This window comes from Scyliorhinus torazame, chromosome 18 (assembly GCF_047496885.1).
Source record: "Scyliorhinus torazame isolate Kashiwa2021f chromosome 18, sScyTor2.1, whole genome shotgun sequence".
Classification (NCBI taxonomy): domain Eukaryota; kingdom Metazoa; phylum Chordata; class Chondrichthyes; order Carcharhiniformes; family Scyliorhinidae; genus Scyliorhinus; species Scyliorhinus torazame.
In genome coordinates, this window is record NC_092724.1 from 117,932,433 (window position 1) to 117,953,254 (window position 20,822).

At 48.9% G+C, this 20,822-nt stretch overlaps 1 protein-coding gene across 3 annotated transcripts in view; it reads left to right on the top strand.

The window, feature by feature from the left end:
• mycbpap (mycbp associated protein) overlaps positions 1–20,822 on the top strand; it is a 233,198-nt gene that overhangs the window by 74,254 nt on the left and 138,122 nt on the right. For all 3 annotated transcript variants that reach the window (XM_072483208.1, XM_072483204.1, XM_072483207.1), the window contains exons 6-9: positions 499–614; positions 1,333–1,483; positions 4,268–4,386; positions 15,673–15,782. In XM_072483208.1, coding sequence (XP_072339309.1) covers positions 499–614; positions 1,333–1,483; positions 4,268–4,386; positions 15,673–15,782 — 496 coding nt within the window. The remainder of the gene's footprint in view (positions 1–498; positions 615–1,332; positions 1,484–4,267; positions 4,387–15,672; positions 15,783–20,822) is intronic.

Sequence of the window (20,822 nt, forward strand, 5' to 3'; positions counted from 1 at the left end):
CTGTTGGGCTCACAGTGTGGCTTACTTATGCATACTGGAAGCTACATGTATTAATACATAGACAGAAAGAGCATGTACATATATTACGGTTTTTTCAACTAAACAAAGTGGACAAAAGCCATTCCGTGGTTCATTCCCCAGGGCAATGCCTTGACCAATCAGAGTCATATTGCCTGATTTGAGTTTATACAAAGCTTGGCAGTGAACTGTCATTAAAAAGGTAACTGATGCATTCGCCATGACAACATCCCTACCAAGCAGAATCAACTTGCAAACCAAAAGTCACTCTCTTCTCATGCAGTGTAAATTGTTGTTCCCTTTACAATTTGGTATTCTTGTAAATTATCCTGATGAGTGCAAGATGAAAATCTTCAAAATGTGTGATTGTTCAGCCCTTCTCGGGTTCTGTATTACCAAATGACTGTTTATATTTTCCTCTTTCTCCTCGCAAAAATAAACTTTCTGAATAATTTTAAAACTTGGCTATTCTCTGTTTAGATCTCCTAAACAAGCCAGTTGAAGACTTAGTGATGAATCAATGTGAGGATTTTGGACAGGCAAGACAGCAAGCGAACTTGCTTGATCAGACCATCGCAAGTCTGGGTCCTGGGAAGGTCAGCAAAGGTTTCATAGATTATTATAGAATTTGCAGTGCAGAAGGAGGCCATTCGGCCCATCGTGTCTGCACCGGCTCTTGGAAAGAGCACCCTACCCAAGGTCAACACCTCCACCCTATCCCCATAACCCAGTAACCCCACCCAACACTTAAGGGCAATGTTGGACACTTAAGGGCAATTTATCATGACCAATCCACCTAACCTGCACATCTTTGGACTATGGGAGGAAACGGAGCACCCCGAGAAAACACGGAGGAAACCCTTCCTTTTGTAATATCTCAGGGTAATATGGAGCATCAAGTATTCTGTGCCTAGTTATAGGGGATCACTCCCTCCTATTCTTGGCCCTGGGTGCTCACTCCCTCCTGCCAAGACTCTGGGAGTTCGCTCCCTCCTATAAGGGGCTCTGGAGGTTCAATCCCTCCCATGAGGGGCCCTGGAGGTTTACTCCCTCCCATGAGGGGCTCTGGAGGTTTACTCCCTCCAATGAGGGGCTCTGGAGGTGCAATCCCTCCCATGAGGGGCCCTGGAGGTTTACTCCCTCCCATGAGGGGCTCTGGAGGTTAGCTCCCTCCCATGTTGCTCTGAGAGTTCACTCCCTCCAGCGCGTGTCTCGAGCTCCATGGCTGGATTGCAGAATGTGTTGACTCTGATTTTTATGTGTGGTGACTTAAGTAAAATAAAAAGATGCCTCATTCCCTTTTGATTATTTTAGGGTTTCCACGTAGGGAGCGAGTTTTGGGCCCTACCGCCAATGATTGGAGATGAGTTAAGTGGCATGGCATCAACACTAACACAGACAGAGCGCGGATTTCCACCACCCATTGTTCACAGCGGGAAACCTCGGGCAATCAAACAGGAGACAGGTATTTCCACAACTTTCTTGAATAGAAGTGTGTTTGCTGTGATTGGGAATCTTATATTCCAGGTTTCAGGAAATTAACTGATGAGGTAAAGGTTCAGTCAGTTGCTTTGATTTATTTAGAAAAAGCAAAACATTTTGAAGTTATCAAATTGAAGTTTGCAGCACTATGAAGGGCATTAACAGACTGATATAACTGGCTGCATCTCATTCCCAGTTTCCCACAGACATTCCCAAGATTTTTTGTGTTGTTGGGTCAGTAAACACCGTCTCTATCTTGGTCTTAAACCATCCCAAATTCTCCCTGGTCTTCACTGTGATTGTCAGAGTCCTGCAGCAGTATCCTAAAAGTGAGATGTATGTTTAACCCTAAGCCTCATTTACCCATAGGAAACGATTCAGGTTTGTTTTAATGAGATCAGATTGTCTTGTGACCACAGCTACACAGCACAAAGGAATGTTATAACATCTCGAGCTGCAGTTGTCTCTTGTTATTTTTGCATAAGTGCTTCTTATGAAGTAATGTTTGATGTTTTCTCTAAACTGGGATCTGGAAGGAGGCAGAAGGAAACGCATTGTTGTCCTGTGCAATGGGCGCTGCCCCTTCCACTGATTTCTCAAATAGAAGAGGAAATGTGATCATGGCACGATGTGCAGTACTTAACGCAACAACAGATGCGTTTATCTCAGCCATGTTTAATAGAAATTGTCAATGTCGTCAGAATTTAATTCTGTTTATTTGAATTTTCTTCTAATTTCCACCTTTGTCTCACTTTCATCTGGAACATCTCTGACTCTATTCCTTGACTTCTCAGTCTTCATCTCTTGGGATAAGCTATCAATTAATATCCGCTACAAGCCCATGGTGCCCCACAGCCAACTTGACCATACTTCCTCACACTCTGCCTCCTGTCATGATTCCATTCTATTCTCCCAGTTTCTCTGTCTCATTCACATCTGTTCAGACGATTCAACAAGGTTCCACACAGGTGCTTCTGGTATGTCTTCCTTTTTCCTTAACTGAGGATTCCCACCCAGCATGGTTGACGGGGCCCTCCACCGCGTCTGATCCATTTCACACACTTCTGTTCTTCATCCCTTCGCTCCCTCCCAGAAACATTTTTTTCTTCTTTTTTTAAAATAAATTTAAGAGTACCCAATTAATTTTTTCCAATTAAGGGGCAATTTAGCGTGGCCAATCCACCTCGCCTGTACATCTTTGGGTGTGTGGGGGCGAAACCCACGCAGACACGGGGAGAATGTGCAAACTCCACATGGACAGTGACCCAGAGCCGGGGTCGAACCTGGGACCTCGGCGCCGTGAGGCAGCAGGGCTAACCAACTGTGCTGCCCCCGTCCCAGAAACATGATGGGGTTTCCCTTGTCCTCGCCTTCACCCATCAGCCTCCACATTAAATAAATCATGCGCCAGTTATTTCTACCAGCACCAGCATTTTGACACCACCAAACATATCTTCCCCTGCCCTCATCTTTCAACCTTCCGAAGGAAACTTATGGTGTCACGAAGGACAAGCGGGTTGTCAATAGATTTCCCCATGGACTTCATGGAATATGAATTCCCTTATTAAGTGAGCGGTAGCTCGCTTAATAGGAAATGTACAGCAGGAGCTTAAAACCTACTGCTCCAACCCATGTCGGTATCCAGTAAGTCCCCGAGCTTGGACGCATGTGTGCTGTAAGCCACAGCAGCGTCCTTTTTTGTTACTTTAATAGAAGAGTTTGGTGCTGGGAGACTGGCCTTGGCAAAATTATTACATTGGCAACAAGGAGAATACAAGTTTTTTTGCAAACAGCCTTCAGTGTCGACAACAAACGGCTTCTCTGGTAAGAAAAAATGCCTCTTTGGTAAACTCAAACCCTATGACGTTAGCGGTGAAGACTGGGCCCCATACACAGGCCTTTATTACTTGTTCCGGGTTAATAAGATTATGGAAGATAAGAAGCAGAAAGTAATCCTGCTGACAGCATGTGGGGCCCTGGCATTCAGCATGATAAAATCCATGACCTATCCAAAGTGTCACGTGTTATTTGAGTCCTCCACCTTCCTGCTCTGGCATTTCTGTCCTTGGCCTGCCTGTCCTTGGCCTGCTTCAATGATCCAATTTTAAATCTAATGCAAGCTCGTAGAACAACACCTCATCTTTCAATTTTCTATAGCCTTCTCAGATCCATATTTGAGTTCAACAATTATAAATCATCTTGTTGTTTTGTTTTGGCTGGGTTTTCTTTTCTCGTATTTCTTTCTTTATTCTTTTCATTTGTCTTCAGAAGTTGCTATCCAGACATTCACCCCTCACCTGGACATATCTTATTTTCTGTACTTGTCCCATTACCATTCCCTATGCTTTGGTATGATGATATTTATTTGATGTTTAACCTCTCCTGCCCTCCACAGTAAGACCTTCTGGTTTATTCTTTCTCCCCCCCCCCCCCCTCCCTCTTGATCAAAACCTATTACATTTTTATCTTTCCTCAATTCTCTCATGAAGGGTCATCAACCAAAACATTGGGTGGGATTCTCCGGCCTCGTTCGCCCGGCAACTGGGAAACCCGCCCGAGGTGAATGGCTTTTTCCATTGTCGGCGCCTCTCCCGTGGCGTTCCTGCGGCGGGCAGGGCGGAAGAATCCAGCCTATTAACTCTGTTTCACTCTCCAAAGAGGCTACCTGGCCTGCTGAGAATTTCCAGCATTGTCTGACTTTATTTCAGATTTCCAGCACCTGCAGTATTTTGCCTTTGTTTGAATTCTGTGTTTTCATTTGCTTTAGGTACTGACTTCCCTTGTGACAAAAGAAAACACTGGAAATCCAATTCCGAAAATTTGCATTTGAAACAGCGATTGGAAGAAATGAAGACTATTCTAAGACACTTGGACTTCAGACAACCAGTATGTTTGTCAGAACACATTCAAGAGTTGTCACTGTGCTGATACATAAGTGAAAAAGTCATTAACTAAGATGCAGCATAGAATGATATGTCTCCTGTGATATCTCTTGCAGCAATGGCCATTCAATTAACACATGTTCCCACCAGTACTTATCCCACTGTTGTACAGCGACAGAAATGTCCCCACCAGTACTGTACCCCAGTGTGGTACAGTGACAGAGCTGTCCCCGCCAGTACTGTACCCTAGTGTTAGACAGTGACAGATCCATCCCCACCAGTACTGTACCCAAGAGTTATAAAGTGACAGACATGTCCCCACCAGTACTGTACCCCAGTGTTATGCAGTGACAGAACTGTCCCCACCAGTACTATACATCGAGAGACCTGCCCCCGCCAGCACTATAATCCAGTGTTAGACAGTGAAAGATCCGTCCCCACCAGTACTGTAGCCCAGTGTTTTAGTTATTATTCCACTGTTCAAATCTCCCACCACAAGCTGCTGTGAATTTTGTGTCTCACCCAATGCTCAATTTTAGAATGCTGGCATAATTGGAAAATGTAGTAAGCACAAGTGTTCTCCGTTTTCGAGACTAACTGCGGTGGCGGGGGGCCCAGTGCCGATGCCCGATTCTGCAACTGGAAGCTCATTAATTATGCACAGGTGCATTCCCCTCTGAATCCACTGGTGCGTCAGCAGTTGATGTAATAATAACAATCTTTATTATTGTCACAAGTAGGCTTACATTAACACTGCAATGAAGTTACTGTGAAAATCCCCTAGTCGTCACACTCCAGCGCCTGTTTGGGTTATCTGAGGGAGAATTGAGGATGTCCAATTCACCTAACAAGCACTTCTTTGGACTGTGGGAGGAAAACGGAGCACCCGGAAGAAACCCACGCAGACACAGCGCGAACGTGCAGACTCCGCACGGACAGTGACCCAAGCTGAGAATCGAATCCAGGTCCCTGGCGCTGTGAAGCAACAGTGCTAACCACTGTGCTACCATGCCACCCATTTTGTTCGCGGCCTGTGAAGCATTGTCCAGTGCAGCAAGTGGATGAATGATCTCACCTGCTCAAGTAGGGTAAGTCCTCTCTCCACTCCCTCCACTATTAAACTCACAACATGGTATCATAGACTTAAACAGCTGCTCTCCACCGATTTCACATTCAGCCTTGGCTGACACATATCAACACTGACTGTCTCAACAAGACTTTCACAACACCAGCATACCATCTGTCTTGTTGCTCACACTCCATTCGCTGTCGCTTCTGGCATCTGCTCCATCCCCTCTGATCACGCCTTTTCTTTTGTTTCCATACAGGCCAAACATGCGCACAGCAAGCGAGGGCGAGCCTCGACTGGGGGAGGATGGGAGAGATACTCACTCTCAGCGAGTTCGAGGAGGCTGCTGCAGAGCTCTCTAAAAAAGATAGCGATCACTCTGGTGGCAACACAGAGCTTGGCCTCTCCCCACAACCTAGTATGGATCTCAGCTCCATCACATCACCAAATCCTGCAATTCTGAGTGCCATGTAGTCTGAATTCACTTCAGCTCATCCACTAAAAATTTTCTTTTGTATTTTTCAGGTACCAGCAGACTGCAGCCAGCTAGCCAGCCCAGCAACTTTCTGGACCCCTGGAGCATGTCTGAGGATGACACAACTGACACAACACAGAGACACACCTCAGTGGGGCGTAGTTCAGGCTTAGACTCAAGGTCGTTTTCTGTCACAAACCTGCCCCGACAGCAATCAGAGGCAGGGATGGCCCAAGTCTCTACAACGCGGAGGATTGCTGGAGACCAGCCACCTGCCCAGTCTCAATCAGATGGTGAGCATCTGGAGTAACTTCCAGCTCACTGGTGAAGATGCAGCAGGACATCGGGCGCTGAACAGACTAGAGCATACGATGAAGGAGTCCATCTGTGTTCTGTTCGATGTCGTGGCTCCAACATGCGAGCACATTGAAGCCACCATGGGAGATTGACTACCACCCTGAAGACCTTGGCCCAGCAGGTTCTGCGGATTTACACTCGGCCCTGCACTCCATGGCCACACACTCGTGTGTACCATCAGCATATAGGCCACATGGGGAGGAGGCACCTTGACCTCCCTCCAGGTGTCCCATCTCCTGCAGGAGTCATTCCTGGGTCCTCCAGCACCCACAGGGAGCATCATCCTGACACTCCATGGGCCTCCACTCAGGACATTCACTTGTGCAACCACCCAGAGACCCCCTTGCCTGCACCAACTCCAGTGCAGGCCGCCGTGGGTGCTTCTATCTTTACGCAGGGGACCCTTATGCAGCCGTGCCCCTCCAGGATCCGGACCATCAGATGATGTTTGCCAAGGTTGTCAGAGGCATCAGGATGTAGCAGGCTGTCTCCACACCTGCTCCAGATGTCACCTCAGGGTCATTATAAATAAATTCCACATTTTGAAAACCATTCCATGGGTTTGTGGATGTAATGGTCAGATGAAAACATTTTAGTTTGGATTTTTACAATCCTCTTATTCCAAGGTTCAGCCTTCCTCACATTCAGAATTTCCCCTTTTAAGATTAACATTCATGTGACGTCAACCTCAGTGCAACTTGCTAATGGATTCATGTGTGTTGTCAGGGAGAAGGGTGTACGTGTGGGCAGCAGGGTAGCACAGTGGGTAGCACTGTTGCTTCACAGCTCCAGGATCCCAGGTTCGAGTCCCGGCTTGTGTCACTGTCTGTGCGGAGTCTGCACGTTCTCCCTGTGGCTGCGTGGGTTTCCTCAGGGTGCTCCGGTTTCCTCCCACAAGTCCCAAATGACGTGCTGTTAGTTAATTTGGTCATTCTGACTTCTCCCTCTGTGTACCCGAACAGGCGCTGTAATGTGGCAACTAGGGGCTTTTCACAGTAACTTCATTGCAGTGTTAATTTAAGCCTACATGTGACAATAAAGATTTTTTTTTAAAAAAGTAATTCTTTATTCAGGGTGTATGATGGGTGAGTTTTCAGCCCATAGCCCTCAAAGTATAGCAATGGCTGAGGAGGCCTTATCAGCTATATGACTACGCACATCTGTGTTTCCTAAAGTATCCCAAACCAACATATATGCACTTTAGGATGAGCCCTATGCTAGTCTGCATTTCCTTTGCAACAGTGTTTGCATCCTTACAAGGCATAGGAAGCGTCCAGCTATTCTTAAAAAATATATTTTTATTAAAGATTTTCCATTTACAATAAGTTTTATAACAAAGCCAACAAAACAAACAGCGGATGTAGCTGAGAACATTGTAACAAAAACACAACCAATCGTATGCACTTCACTCGCAAAAGAAAGGAAAAATAACCCCCCCTCCCATCAAGCAACTGACAGTGACTAATTCCTTAAAGTAGGCAATGAATCAATGAATGGCTGCCGTCTCGGGGAGAATCCTTCAACCGATCCTCTGTCTTTGACTTTCAGGTATTCTTCCTTACTGGACTTTAAGTTGACAGACTGAGCGCATTAGCAAGACACCGATGACCACAGCTAAGATCTTATTCTAGTGAGTCGTGAGCTCTTAAGCCCAAGTGGAAACCCAGGACCTATCCTCTCAGCGATTAGTTTGGCTATTCCCTCAGAAGTCACAAAATGGCTTTGAGGTTAAGAGGAAATGTCTTCTGATGATCGGACTTAATTTGACTCCTTTTGGAACCTATCAAGAGCAAGCCTCCCACATCACCCCTCTCCCATGGTATCAATGCGCTGTTATCACTCCGCATCCCCCTGGGCTTCCTGCACCTCATCTTCATCTTCTGAAGAGGACTCCTCCTCCTCCAGTTCACCCTCAGGTAGGGCCTCTCCTTTCTTCATAGCCAGATTGCGCAGGGCGCAGCAAACTGCGAGCATGTGGCAAACCCTCTCGTGTGCATATTGCAGAGAGCCACCTGAGCATCCGAATCGCATCTTCAGAAGTCATATAGACTGCTCTATGAGAGAGCATGTGGTGGTGTGAGCAACGTTGCACCTTTTCCCATCTGGAGTCTGAGGGAGTCACTCCGGAGTAATTGGGTAGCTCTTATCCCCCAGCAACAAGCCTTGCAGACGTCTGGCTCCCCGAAGTTCCCAGGCACCTGAGGATGCAGGAGTTATGACAACTCCCGAGAACCATGTACACACGTGCTGGACTTGCTTTCAATGGTCACACACCAACTGCACATTGATGGAATGGAAGCCCTTGCAGTTGATGAACATCAAGTACTGCTGCCAGGGAGCCTGTATAGCTACTTGGTGCAGTCTATTGCGCTCTACGCTCTTGGAAACCTTGAGACATCTGTGAAGCCCACGAATCTCTGAGCCTGGGTCTACTCATCCAAAGTAAAGGTTAAATAATGATGTGCCCTTCTGTAAAAGGCATTGTCACCTCCTCAAAGCAGTGATGTGTTGCTGACTGAGAAATACCGCACAGTCCCAATTGATCCAGGGTGGCACGGTAGCACAGTGATTAGCACAGTTGCTTCACAGCTCCAAGGTCCCAGGTTCGATTCCCGGCTTGGGTCACTGTCTGTGCGGAGTCTACACGTTCTCCCTGTGTCTGCGTGGGTTTCCTCACGGCGCTCCGGTTTCCTCCCACAGTCCAAAGATGCGTAGATCAGGTCTATTGACCATGCTAAATTGCCTTTGGTGTCCAAGAAGGTTGGGTAGAGTTACTGGGTTACGGGGATAGGGTGGAGGTGTGGGCTTGGGTAGGGTGCTCTTTCCATGGGCCGGTGCAGACTCGATGGGCCGAATGGCCTCCTTCTGCACTGTACTTTCTATGATGCATGGAAGGACCCAGAAGGAAATTAATTTAGTGCTGCCGCCATCTTCAGGACTATTGGCAGGAGAAGCCACAAACCCATGTGGCATCAGGTATTCTTGGAGCATGTGGCATATGTGGCAAACACGATCTCTAGGCTTGCCCTCCTCTGCCTCTCACTCACCTATGTAGGACACATGTGGATGATAGACCTTCGGTGTGGCAAGTTGTCTCCAGTGTCTGGGTCTCTGCTCTTCATCCACCTATTTGTTTTTTTAAAATAATATTTTATTAAGGTATTTGGAAAATTTTTATAACAGTAACAAAAACAATGACATCAACATGGTGTCTTTACATGACACCGCCTCCATCTGCTCCCATGCCGACCCCTCCCCCACTACCCACTTCCTGATCATGGCTGTATTAGCCGCCCAGTAGTAATTGCAGAAGTTCGACAGCGCCAACCCTCCCGACAACAACACTTTCTTCAATCGCGGGGTTTTACTCGCCCACACAAAGCCCAAAATAATCTTATTCACCCGCTTGAAAAAGGCCTTTGTGATGAAGATGGGGAGGCACTGAAAGACGAACAGAAATCTGGGGAGGACCGTCATTTTCATGGTCTGTACCCTCCCCGCCAGTGATAGCGGGAGCATATCCCATTTCTTAAAGTCCCCTTCCATTTGTTCTACCAACCGGAATAGGTTTAACTTGTGTAGTACCTCCCATTTCCGGGCCACCTGGATTCCCAGATATTGAAAGCTCTTCCCTAACATTCTAAACGGCAGCTCTCCCAGTCTCTTCTCCTGCCCTCTTGCCTGGTTCGCAAACATCTTGCTTTTCCCCATGTTCAATTTATACCCTGAAAAATTGCCAAATTCCCCCAAGATTCGCATTACTTCCCCCATCCCCTCCAACGGGTCCAAAATGTACAAGAGCAGGTCACCTGCGTAGAGCGAGACCCGGCGCTCCACCCCCACCCCCCCCACCCCACCCCCCCCCCCCCCCCCCCCCCCCCCCCCCCCCCCCCCCACCCCCCAAACCAGTCCTTTCCAGTTCCTAGAGGCTCTTAACGCCATGGCCAATGGCTCTGGCCAGAGCAAACAGTAATGGGGAGAGGGGGCACCCTTGCCTCGTCCCTCGATGTAATTCAAAATACCCCGACCTCAGCCGGTTCATACGCACACTCGCTACTGGTGCCTGATAGAGCAACCGCACCCAGTCAATGAAGCCCTCACCAAACCCAAACCTTCCCAGCGCCTCCCACAGGTAGTTCCACTCCACCCGATCAAAAGCCTTCTCCACATCCATCGCTACCACCGCCTCCGCCTCCTCTCCTTCTGAGGGCATCTGAATAACTTTTAGAGGTCTTCGAACATTAGCCTTGAGTTGCCTGCCCTTAACAAATCCCACCTGGTCTTCCCCTGGGACACCGTCTTCTATCCTTGTGGCCAGTATCTTTGCCAGCACTTTGGTGTCCACATTCAGTAGAAAAATCGGCCTGTATGACCCGCATTGCTCCGGATCCTTCTCCCGTTTCAAGATCAATGAAATCGAGGCCTGCGACATTGGTGGGGGGAGGACTCCCTTCTCTCTTGCTTCGTTAAATGTCCTCACCAGCAGTTGGCTCAATATCTCTGAAAACTTCTTTCAGAATTCCACCGGATAGCCGTCAGGCCCCGGGGCCTTGCGCGACTGCATGCCCTCCAGCCCCTTGATTATTTCCTCAATCTCAATTGGGGCTCCCAGCCCTTCCACCAGGTCCTCCTCCACCCTCGGGAACCTCAACTGATCCAGACATTGCCTCATCCCCTCCACCCCAGCCGGGGGTTCCGACTCATATAATTTGCTATAAAAGTCCTTAAACACCTCGTTCACCCCCCGCTGGTCCAGGACAGTATTACCGTCTCTACTCTACCTATCTCCCTGGCCGCCTCTCTTTTCCTGAGCTGGTGCGCCAATATTCTACTTGCCTTTCCCCGTACTCATAGATCGCCCCCCTTGCCTTCCTCAACTGTTCCACTGCTTTCCCTGTGGTCAACAGCCCAAACTCCACCTGTAACCTCCGCCGCTCCCTCAGTAGCCCCGTGTCCGGGGCCTCCGAGTATCTCCTGTCCACCTGGAGTATCTCCTCCACTAATCTATCCCTCTCACCCGTTCCACCTTTTCTCTGTAGGCCCGTATCGAGATTAATTCCCCTCTGACTACTGTCTTCAAAGCTTCTCAGACCGTCGCTGCAGAGACTTCCCCTGTATCATTTGTTTCCAGGTATTTCTGGATGGACTTGTTAACCCGTCTCATCCGCTAGCAAGCCCACATCCAGTCTCCACAGCGGGCGTTGCCCTCTCTCCACACTAACCCGTAGATTCACCCAGTGCGGGGCATGATCCGACACTGCAATTGCCGAATACTCAGTATCCACCACCTTCGATATTAGCACCCTGCTCAGAACAAAAAAGTCGATGCGAGATTATACTTTGTGGACATGTGAAAAAAATGGAAAACTCCTTCGTCTTCGGCCGTGCTCCATGGGTCTACTCCCCCCATCTGTTCCATAAAACCCTTCAATTCCTTTGCCGCAGCAGGCCTCCTCCCTGGCCTGGATATTGTCTGGGATCTTACTTAACACCCGCCTCATAAATTCCACGTCGTCCCAATTCAGAACATATATGTTCACAAGTACCATTCGCACCCCCTCCAGCTTCCCACTCACCATTATGTACCTACCCCCCTTGTCTGACACGATTCTCCCTGCCTCAAATTCCCCTCGTTTGTTGATCAAGATCGCTACCCCCCTGGTCTTTGAGTCCAGTCCTGAGTGGATCACTTGGCTAACCCACCCCTTCCTCAATCTCATCTGGTCTGTAACCTTTAGGTGTGTCTCTTGTAGCATTGCCATGTCCCCCTCAAATGCGCGAACACGTGAGCCCTCTTGACCGGCCCATTCACTTCCCTCACTTTCCATGTGATCAGCCTGGATGGGGGGGCTTCAAGCCCCCCCCCCCCCTCTCCCCTCCCTGCCAACTAGCCATCACCCTTTTTAGGCCAGCCTCGAGCTCGTGCCCTCCGCTTCCTCGAGTCCCCACTCGGGCTGTCGTCGTTCCCTACCTCCCATTTGTCCCCTAGTGACAGTTCCTCCCCTGTCAGCAAAGCAGCTACCCCATCCCTCCCCCCCTAGCAACAACACTAACAACCCAATCCCCCAAGTCAAGCTCCAGCTTAACACCTGTCCACCCCCCACTGCGCTTCCGAGAGTCAGCTGACCCATAATGACTCGATGGCTCCCACCCCTGGCACCAAGCAGTCTGTCTCCCTATTGTACTCTCCTCTCTCCCCCCCCCCCCCCACATGAATAAACATTTTAAAAGCATCACATTCCCCAGTAAACAAACAGTGAAGAAACAATCACTTTAGAAAAATAGTCACCCAAAAAGCAGAACTAAATTCAAAGCCCATCCCCCACCCCCAAACAAGGTCCCTGCAAGACAGATCAACCTTTAACCATCCACACAGCCTGTTATTTCACATAGAGCTACTTAAATCTTTACAATCCGGCACCACAAATTGCTGTTCTCCAAGGCTTAAGTGTCTTTTAATTCACCTCCAGCTTCATTTCTTTAATAAAGGTTCATACTTCGTCTGCCGTTTCAAAGTAGAAGTCCCGTTCCTCATGTGTGACCCACAGGCGGGCTGGGTACAGCATCCCGAACTTCACCCCCTTCTTAAAGAGGGTCGTTTTTGCCCGATTGAACACAGCTCGCCTCTTGGCCAAATCCACTCCCAGGTCCTGATAAATGTTAGCCACCTATTTGTAAAATCTCATACAAGCAACCACTCTCAAGCGATGACTGTAAGAAAACTATACTATAAGAAAACTATACCTAGTATAATAATAAATACTAATCTTTATTGTCATAAGTAGGCTTACATTAACACTGCAATGAAGTCACTGTGAAAAGCCCTGTTACACCTCCTACTCCCCGAAGGGACTCCCATGCCCGGCCCACACTTGGACCAGCGTATTTATGTCCCAGAGGCCTCTGGCTTAAGGGGTGGCTCATACTCCGGTGAGGCCACAGGGACTCTGAGGTTGCAGGATCCCTTGGCCTCCATTCGGGTTATTACACCACTGATGCTCAGGCTCCCTCTTGCCATGACCCCCATGCAATGCCTCCTGCTGGAGCTGCTCGTGCCAATGCCTTTCCCCCACTTTGGCTCCTGCATCGAATGAGGCTTTTGAGAAAAGCTCACTGGACCACTGGATCCATTGTCACTTTTGCCTACTCACTCAAAAGATGTATGAAGACCAGGATGGTTAAAGCTTGCTAAAAATAACAGTGTGAATGAGACCACCCCCCACCCCCGGCACTTGTTGGGGGAGGGGGGGATCTCCCAGGCCATTGGACAATCCCAGTGTCGGGGGACAAGGCAGGGTGGGTGCCTGGCACTCCCCTGGCACTTTGGCACTGCCAGCCTGGCACATTGGCACAGCCATCTGTGCACCCTGACAGTGCCACCATGGCACTTCCAGGGTGACCGGGTGACCCTGCCAGGCTGGCGGAGGCATTGCTAAGGTGCTAGGCTGGCAATGCCAAGGTGTCCAGCTGCCAGGTTGCCGGTGCCAGTGGCCGGGCCCAGGGTGGCTTTGAACATAAGAGGTGGGGCAAGGGGGGAATGAAGGACCCTGGAAGAGATAAGTTGGGTGAAGTGGAGTGTCCTGAGGTCACGGTGAGGGGGATCGATCAGACTGCCATTAAAATTGGCGCCCCATAACCGTGAAAGACCCGCCAACAAACCCAATGGACAACTGTAATCTTCACAAACCACTGCAGCCCTGGCCTCTTGAGAGTTCATATGAACCATCCCTAATGTGCTACACTAACAGGCCTACCCCCCATAATCTGCATCTGCATGTATCTCCTTCCAGTAATGTGTGCAATCCTTTAGACCTCCTTGTTTGTCTGCATTTCATGGAGCCTTGTCGGGATCCAGCTTCCCTCCTGTAGTACCCTCAATAACGACACAAGAGTGTGGAATGGTAAATTAAGGCTTTAATAAGCAGAGAACTAGCCAGCTACAGAGATGTGTGCTTACTGAGTGCCACCTACAGGGCGTCACCTTGTATACGGCTCCCTGGTGGGCGGAGCCAGAGGCGGAGTCCCCCCAGGGTTCCAAACCCGGTCTTAAAGGGGCATCACCTACATGGTGTTCAGGGTACAGTAACCATTCATCACACCTCCCACAGCCTTCCCGCAGCCTTGCACTCTCTGTCTTCTACATCCACCTCCCTGACCCTCTGTATGCCATTGTGAGTTCTCGTTCTCCCCCACCCCTCCCCCCAGCCTGCCATTTGCACAGTGCTTCTTCCACATAGCCGCCCCTTTTGTCTTTGTTAGGCCACACCATCCCTGCCACCCACCCCCCAGCCTCGTCTTGCACCCCACCCTGTCGAACCTCGGACCTGTGTTGCGGTGGTCGCATGACTCCACAGCACAGTTCCGTTCCGGTAGACACTGGTGTGAGGCACCAGAGGAAAGGAGACCCCTGTACTCCCCAAGCACAGTACTGATCTGATACAGGATGGTCCATAGATCCATGCTGCCCATGAAGATCAGCTTGACATGAAGATGAAGGTAGGAATCAGTCTACCCCAGCAGAATGATTTACAGCGCATCAGGAACAGTGCAGCACTATGGCAGAAAGGCTTTGGTGCACTCTCTTCTAAATCCGTTACGAACTGAGGACTGCCTTGTGCGCGCCAGCCTTTATCAATTGGATTTTAGACCGGTTTAATTTCCTCCTGGCACGATGCAGGTTTCGAAGGCCTGACGGTGCTGGTGGACAGCTGTTTTAATGAACATCCATGAGATGCAAATGATGTTCGTGCCACCAATCAACGGAACGACCAACCTGCCATTGCGAGAATTACAACATGATTTTACGCCAGCAGGTTTCAGACGTTTTGGCTCCAACTACATTCTTTGCTCCTGCCTGCCACAGGCGGGATGGGAAAATGCTGCTCCAAGACTACATTGTACATGTTTTTGATTTATTTGCGCTTCTAGTGCTTTCACAACTTCCAGCAGTGCCTGTCGCTCAGAACTACCCCTGTCTGTGGAATACTCCCAACCTCGTCCTGCGCACCAACCTTATTGCAACCCTGACCTCAAACCTGCTGCATTGATCGGCTATGTCCAGAGTATAATTCAATATCTGCCATTTTATGCTCTGTGGATTACTGTTGACTTCAGGGGCTTTGATGATTTTGCATTTTCGTAAAGGAGAGCAGTGGCGTGTCTGGGTACTGCTCTTTCTTGCATCAGTAAAAGTGCAGCCAGTCACTTCTGCACCTGATTTGCATTGGCTCCATGGTAGGACTCAGAACCTAGAAACATCAGGGTCAGGAGACTCTATATGTAGCATTCCTGATGCCAATAGCAGGCTGTCAGCAAAAAGCGGCCAGTTCTCAGCAACTAATTGCCAGGACATTGGTACCTCTGATTAACCAGGTATCTTGTACACACAGGACATTGACCAGCTCGAAGTGATTGGAACTGGGCGCCCCTTCAGCTCGATGACGGTGGAACGGTTTCCTCTGGTGCAGAAGGACTGTCCAACAGAGGGTAAAGAGAACTTGTAAGCATCACTGTGCATCAGGGAGCTTTCACACAATCTGTTGGACTGCTGTTTTCAGTGGAATGATTTGCAGTCTGATTATATCCTTTGAATAAACACCTGAGTTTCTGTTATCATTTTCTACTTAGTAATTTTAGGCATTATTCATACAGAAAATGGAAATGATCAAATTTTTAAATCTCTTCATCCCTCTAACTATTCTCACTTTCTTTCTGATATATTCCTACTACCTGTATCTGAATCTCAGCAATTTTGATATTTCAATAATTTGTCTATCTCTTATGAATCATCTTTCTCTAAAGTAAGCCAGCTGTGCACATTTTTTCTACTCTTTGTATCCTCCTCCATTTCTTTTAATTCTCGGTTCCTTTCTTGCTACATCTCACCAATAAATATCTCCATTATAAAGTTTCTTCATTTGCCTTGCATAATTTGTTATTTTCTTATCACTTAATTTTCTTTCCTAAGTTCCTTTTCTTCAGATAGTGATCAGATTGATCGACAGGTAAAATGATTGATCAGCGAGTGATGGTGTGATTCGTCAGAGAGCGACGGTGCGATTGATCATAGAGTGAAGGTGTGATTGATCAGCGAGTGACGGTGTGATTGGTCAGCGAGTGACGGTGTGATTGATCAGCGAGTGACGGTGTGATTGATCAGCGAGTGACGGTGTGATTGATCAGAGCGTGACAGTGTGATTGATCAGAGAGCGACGGTGGATTGATCAGCGAGCAACGGTGTGATTGATCAGCAAGTGACAGTGTGATTAATCAGCGAGCAATGGCGTGATGTATCAGTGAGTGACGGTGGATTGATCAGCGAGTGACGGTGTGATTGATCAGCGAGTGACAGTGTGATTGATCAGCGAGTGACGGTGTGATTGATCAGCGAGTGACGGTGTGATTGATCAGTGAGTGACGGTGTGATTAATAAGCGAGCAATGGTGTGATGTATCAGTGAGTGACGGTGTGATGTATCAGTGAGTGACGGTGTGATTGATCAGTGAGTGACGGTGTGATTGATCAGAGAGTGACGGTTTGATCGATCAGCGAGCGATGGTGTGATTGATCAGTGAGTGACGGTGTGAATGATCAGCAAGCGATGGTGTGATTGATCAGCAAGCGATGGTGTGATTGATTAGTGAGTGACGGTTTGATCGATCAGCGAGCGATGGTGTGATTGATTAGTGAGTGACGGTGTGAATGATCAGCAAGCGATGGTGTGATTGATCAGCAAGCGATGGTGTGATTGATTAGTGAGTGACGGTGTGATTGATCAGTGAGTGACGGTGTGATTGATCAGCAAGCGATGGTGTGATTGATTAGTGAGTGACGGTGTGATTGATCAGCGAGTGAAGGTGTGATTGATTAGTGAGTGACGGTGTGATAGATTAGTGAGTGACGGTGTGATTGATCAGCGAGTGAAGGTGTGATTGATTAGTGAGTGACGGTGTGATTGATCAGCGAGTGACGGTGTGAATGATCAGCGAGTGACGGTGTGATTGATCAGCAAGTGACGGTGTGATTGATCAGCGAGTGACGGTGTGATTGATTAGTGAGTGACAGTGTGATTGAACAGCGAGTGACGGTGTGATTGATTAGTGAGTGACGGTGTGATTGATCAGCGAGTGACGGTGTGATTGATCAGCGTGTGAAGGTGTGATTGATCAGTGACGGTGTGATTGATCAGCGAGTGACGGTGTGATTGATCAGCAAGTGACGGTGTGATTGATCAGCGAGTGACGGTGTGATTGATTAGTGAGTGACAGTGTGATTGATCAGCGAGTGACGGTGTGATTTATCAGCGAGTGACGGTGTGATTGATTAGTGAGTGACGGTGTGATTGATCAGCGAGTGACGGTGTGATTGATCAGCGTGTGAAGGTGTGATTGATCAGTGACGGTGTGATTGATCAGCGAGTGAAGGTGTGATTGATCAGCGAGTGAAGGTGTGATTGATCAGCGAGTGAAGGTGTGATTGATCAGCGAGTGACGGTGTGATTGATCAGCGAGTGACGGTGTGATTGATTAGTGAGTGACGGTGCGATTGATCAGCGAGTGACGGTGTGATTGATCAGCGAGTGACGGTGTGATTGATTAGTGAGTGACGGTGTGATTGATCAGCGAGTGACGGTGTGATTGATTAGTTTTTTTTTAAATATGTTTTGTTGAATTTTTTTTCCCAAACAACAACTTTTCCCCTCTTACAAAGCAAACGCAACAATAACAATACAGAAATTTTTAACAATACACAAGTAACAAAACCCCTTTATGTTTGACCTAAACTAAACTTAAACCCCCCCGTCCCCCCTCCCCCACCCCCTTCCCCCTGGGTGGCTGCTGCTGGTCATCTGTCTTCCCTCTAACATTCCCCTAGGTAGTCGAGAAATGGCTGCCACCGCCTGGTGAACCCTTGAGCCGGTCCTCTCAGGGCAAACTTTATCTGCTCCAGTTTAATGAACCCCGCCATATCATTTACCCAGGCCTCCAGTCCGGGGGGTTTCGCCTCCTTCCACATGAGTAGGATCCTGCGCCGGGCTACTAGGGACGCAAAGGCCACAACGTCGGCCTCTTTCGCCTCCTGCACTCCCGGCTCTTCCGCGACTCCAAATAGAGCTAACCCCCAGCCTGGTTTGACCCGGGCCTTCACCACCCGCGAAATCACTCCCGTCACTCCCTTCCAATACCCTTCCAGTGCCGGGCACGCCCAAAACATATGTGCGTGGTTTGCCGGGCTCCCGCCACACCTCCCACATTTGTCCTCCACTCCAAAGAACCTGCTCAATCTTGCTCCCGTTATGTGTGCTCTATGTAGCACCTTAAATTGAATCAGGCTAAGCCTGGCGCATGAGGAAGAGGAATTTACCCTGCTTAGGGCAGCAGCCCACATACCCTCTTCTATCTCCTCCCCTAGTTCTTCTTCCTACTTTCCTTTTAGTTCGCCCACCGACTCCTCCCCCTCTTCCCTCATCTCTCGGTAAATCTCTGACACCTTGCCCTCTCCGACCCACACCCCTGAAAGCACCCTGTCCTGTATCCCCTGTGTCGGGAGCAACGGAAATTCCCTCACCTGTTGTCTAGTAAACGCCCTCACCTGCATATATCTCAAGAAATTTCCCCGGGGCAACTTATACTTTTCCTCCAATGCTCCCAAGCTCGCAAAAGTCCCATCTATAAATAAATCTCCCACCCTCCTAATTCCCAACTGGTACCAGCTCTGAAATCCTCCATCCATTCTTCCTGGGGCGAACCTATGGTTGTTCCTGATTGGGGACCCCACCAGGGCTCCCCGCACCCCTCTCTGTCGCCTCCACTGTCCCCAGATATTCAATGTTGCCGCCACCACCGGGTTCGTGGTAAACTTTTTAGGTGAGATCGGTAGCGGTGCCGTCACCAGCGCCTCTAAACTCGTCCCTTTACAGGACTTTCTCTCCAGTCTTTTCCACGCCGCTCCCTCACCCTCCATCATCCATTTACGTATCATTGCCACATTGGCGGCCCAATAATAATCGCCCAAGTTCGGTAGTGCCAATCCTCCTCTGTCCCTACTACGCTGAAGGAACCCCCTCCTTACTCTCGGAACTTTCCCTGCCCACACGAAGCTCGTGATGCTCCTTTCTATTTTATTAAAAAAGGTCTTGGTGATTAGTATAGGGAGACATTGAAATACAAATAAGAACCTCGGGAAGACCATCATCTTAATTGCTTGCACCCTGCCCGCCAGCGATAGAGGCTGCATGTCCCACCTCTTGAAGTCCTCCTCCATTTGTTCTACCAACCGTGTCAGATTAAGTCTGTGCAAGGTTCCCCAGCTCCTAGCGATCTGAATCCCCAGGTATCGGAAGTTTCTTTCCACTTTCCTTAGAGGCAAGCCTTCTATCTCTCTACTCTGGTCCCCTGGATGTATCACAAATAATTCACTCTTCCCCATGTTTAGCCTATACCCCGAAAAATCCCCGAACCCCCTCAAAATTCGCATAACCTCTATCATCCCCCCCGCTGGGTCCGACACGTATAACAATAGGTCATCCGCGTATAACGAGACTCGGTGTTCTTCTCCCCCTCTAATCACACCTCTCCATTTCCTGGAGTCTCTCAACGCCATGGCCAGAGGTTCAATTGCCAACGCGAACAACAATGGAGACAGCGGGCATCCCTGTCTTCTTCCCCTATATAGTCGGAAATACTCCGATCTATATCTACCTGTAACTACGCTTGCCGTTGGAGCCCCATAAAGAAGTCTAACCCAGCTAATAAACCCGTTCCCAAACCCAAACCTCCTTAACACTTCCCATAAATACTCCCACTCCACCCTATCAAATGCCTTCTCTGCGTCCATTGCCGCCACTATCTCTGCCTCCCCCTCCACTGGGGGCATCATTATCACCCCTAATAGTCGTCGCACGTTAACATTCAGTTGTCTCCCTTTTACGAACCCTGTCTGGTCTTCGTGCACCACCCCCGGGACACAGTCCTCTATCCTCGATGCCAGTACCTTTGCCAGCAATTTGGTGTCCACGTTCAATAGTGAAATAGGTCTATAGGACCCGCACTGCAACGGATCTTTGTCCCTCTTCAAAATTAGCGATATCGTCACCTCCGACATCGTCGGGGGTAGAGTCCCCCCTTCCCTGGCCTCATTGAACGTCCTCGCCATCAACGGGGCCAACAAGTCCACATATTTTCTGTAATACTCCACCGGGAACCCGTCTGGTCCTGGGGCCTTCCCTGCTTGCATGCTTCCCAGTCCCTTAATAACCTCGTCCACCCCAATCGGTGCCCCCAGGCCTACCACCCCCAGTTCCTCCACTTTCGGGAACGTTAATTGGTCCAGGAACTGCCGCATCCCCTCCTCTCCCTCTGGGGGTTGAGACCTATACAGTTCCTCATAGAAGGTCTTGAACACCTCATTTATCTTTCCTGCCCTTCGCACCGTGTCTCCCCTTTCGTCTCTTAATTCCTCCTATCTCCCTCGCTGCTGCCCTCTTTCGCAATTGATGAGCCAACAGGCGACTAGCCTATTCCCCATATTCATACCTCCT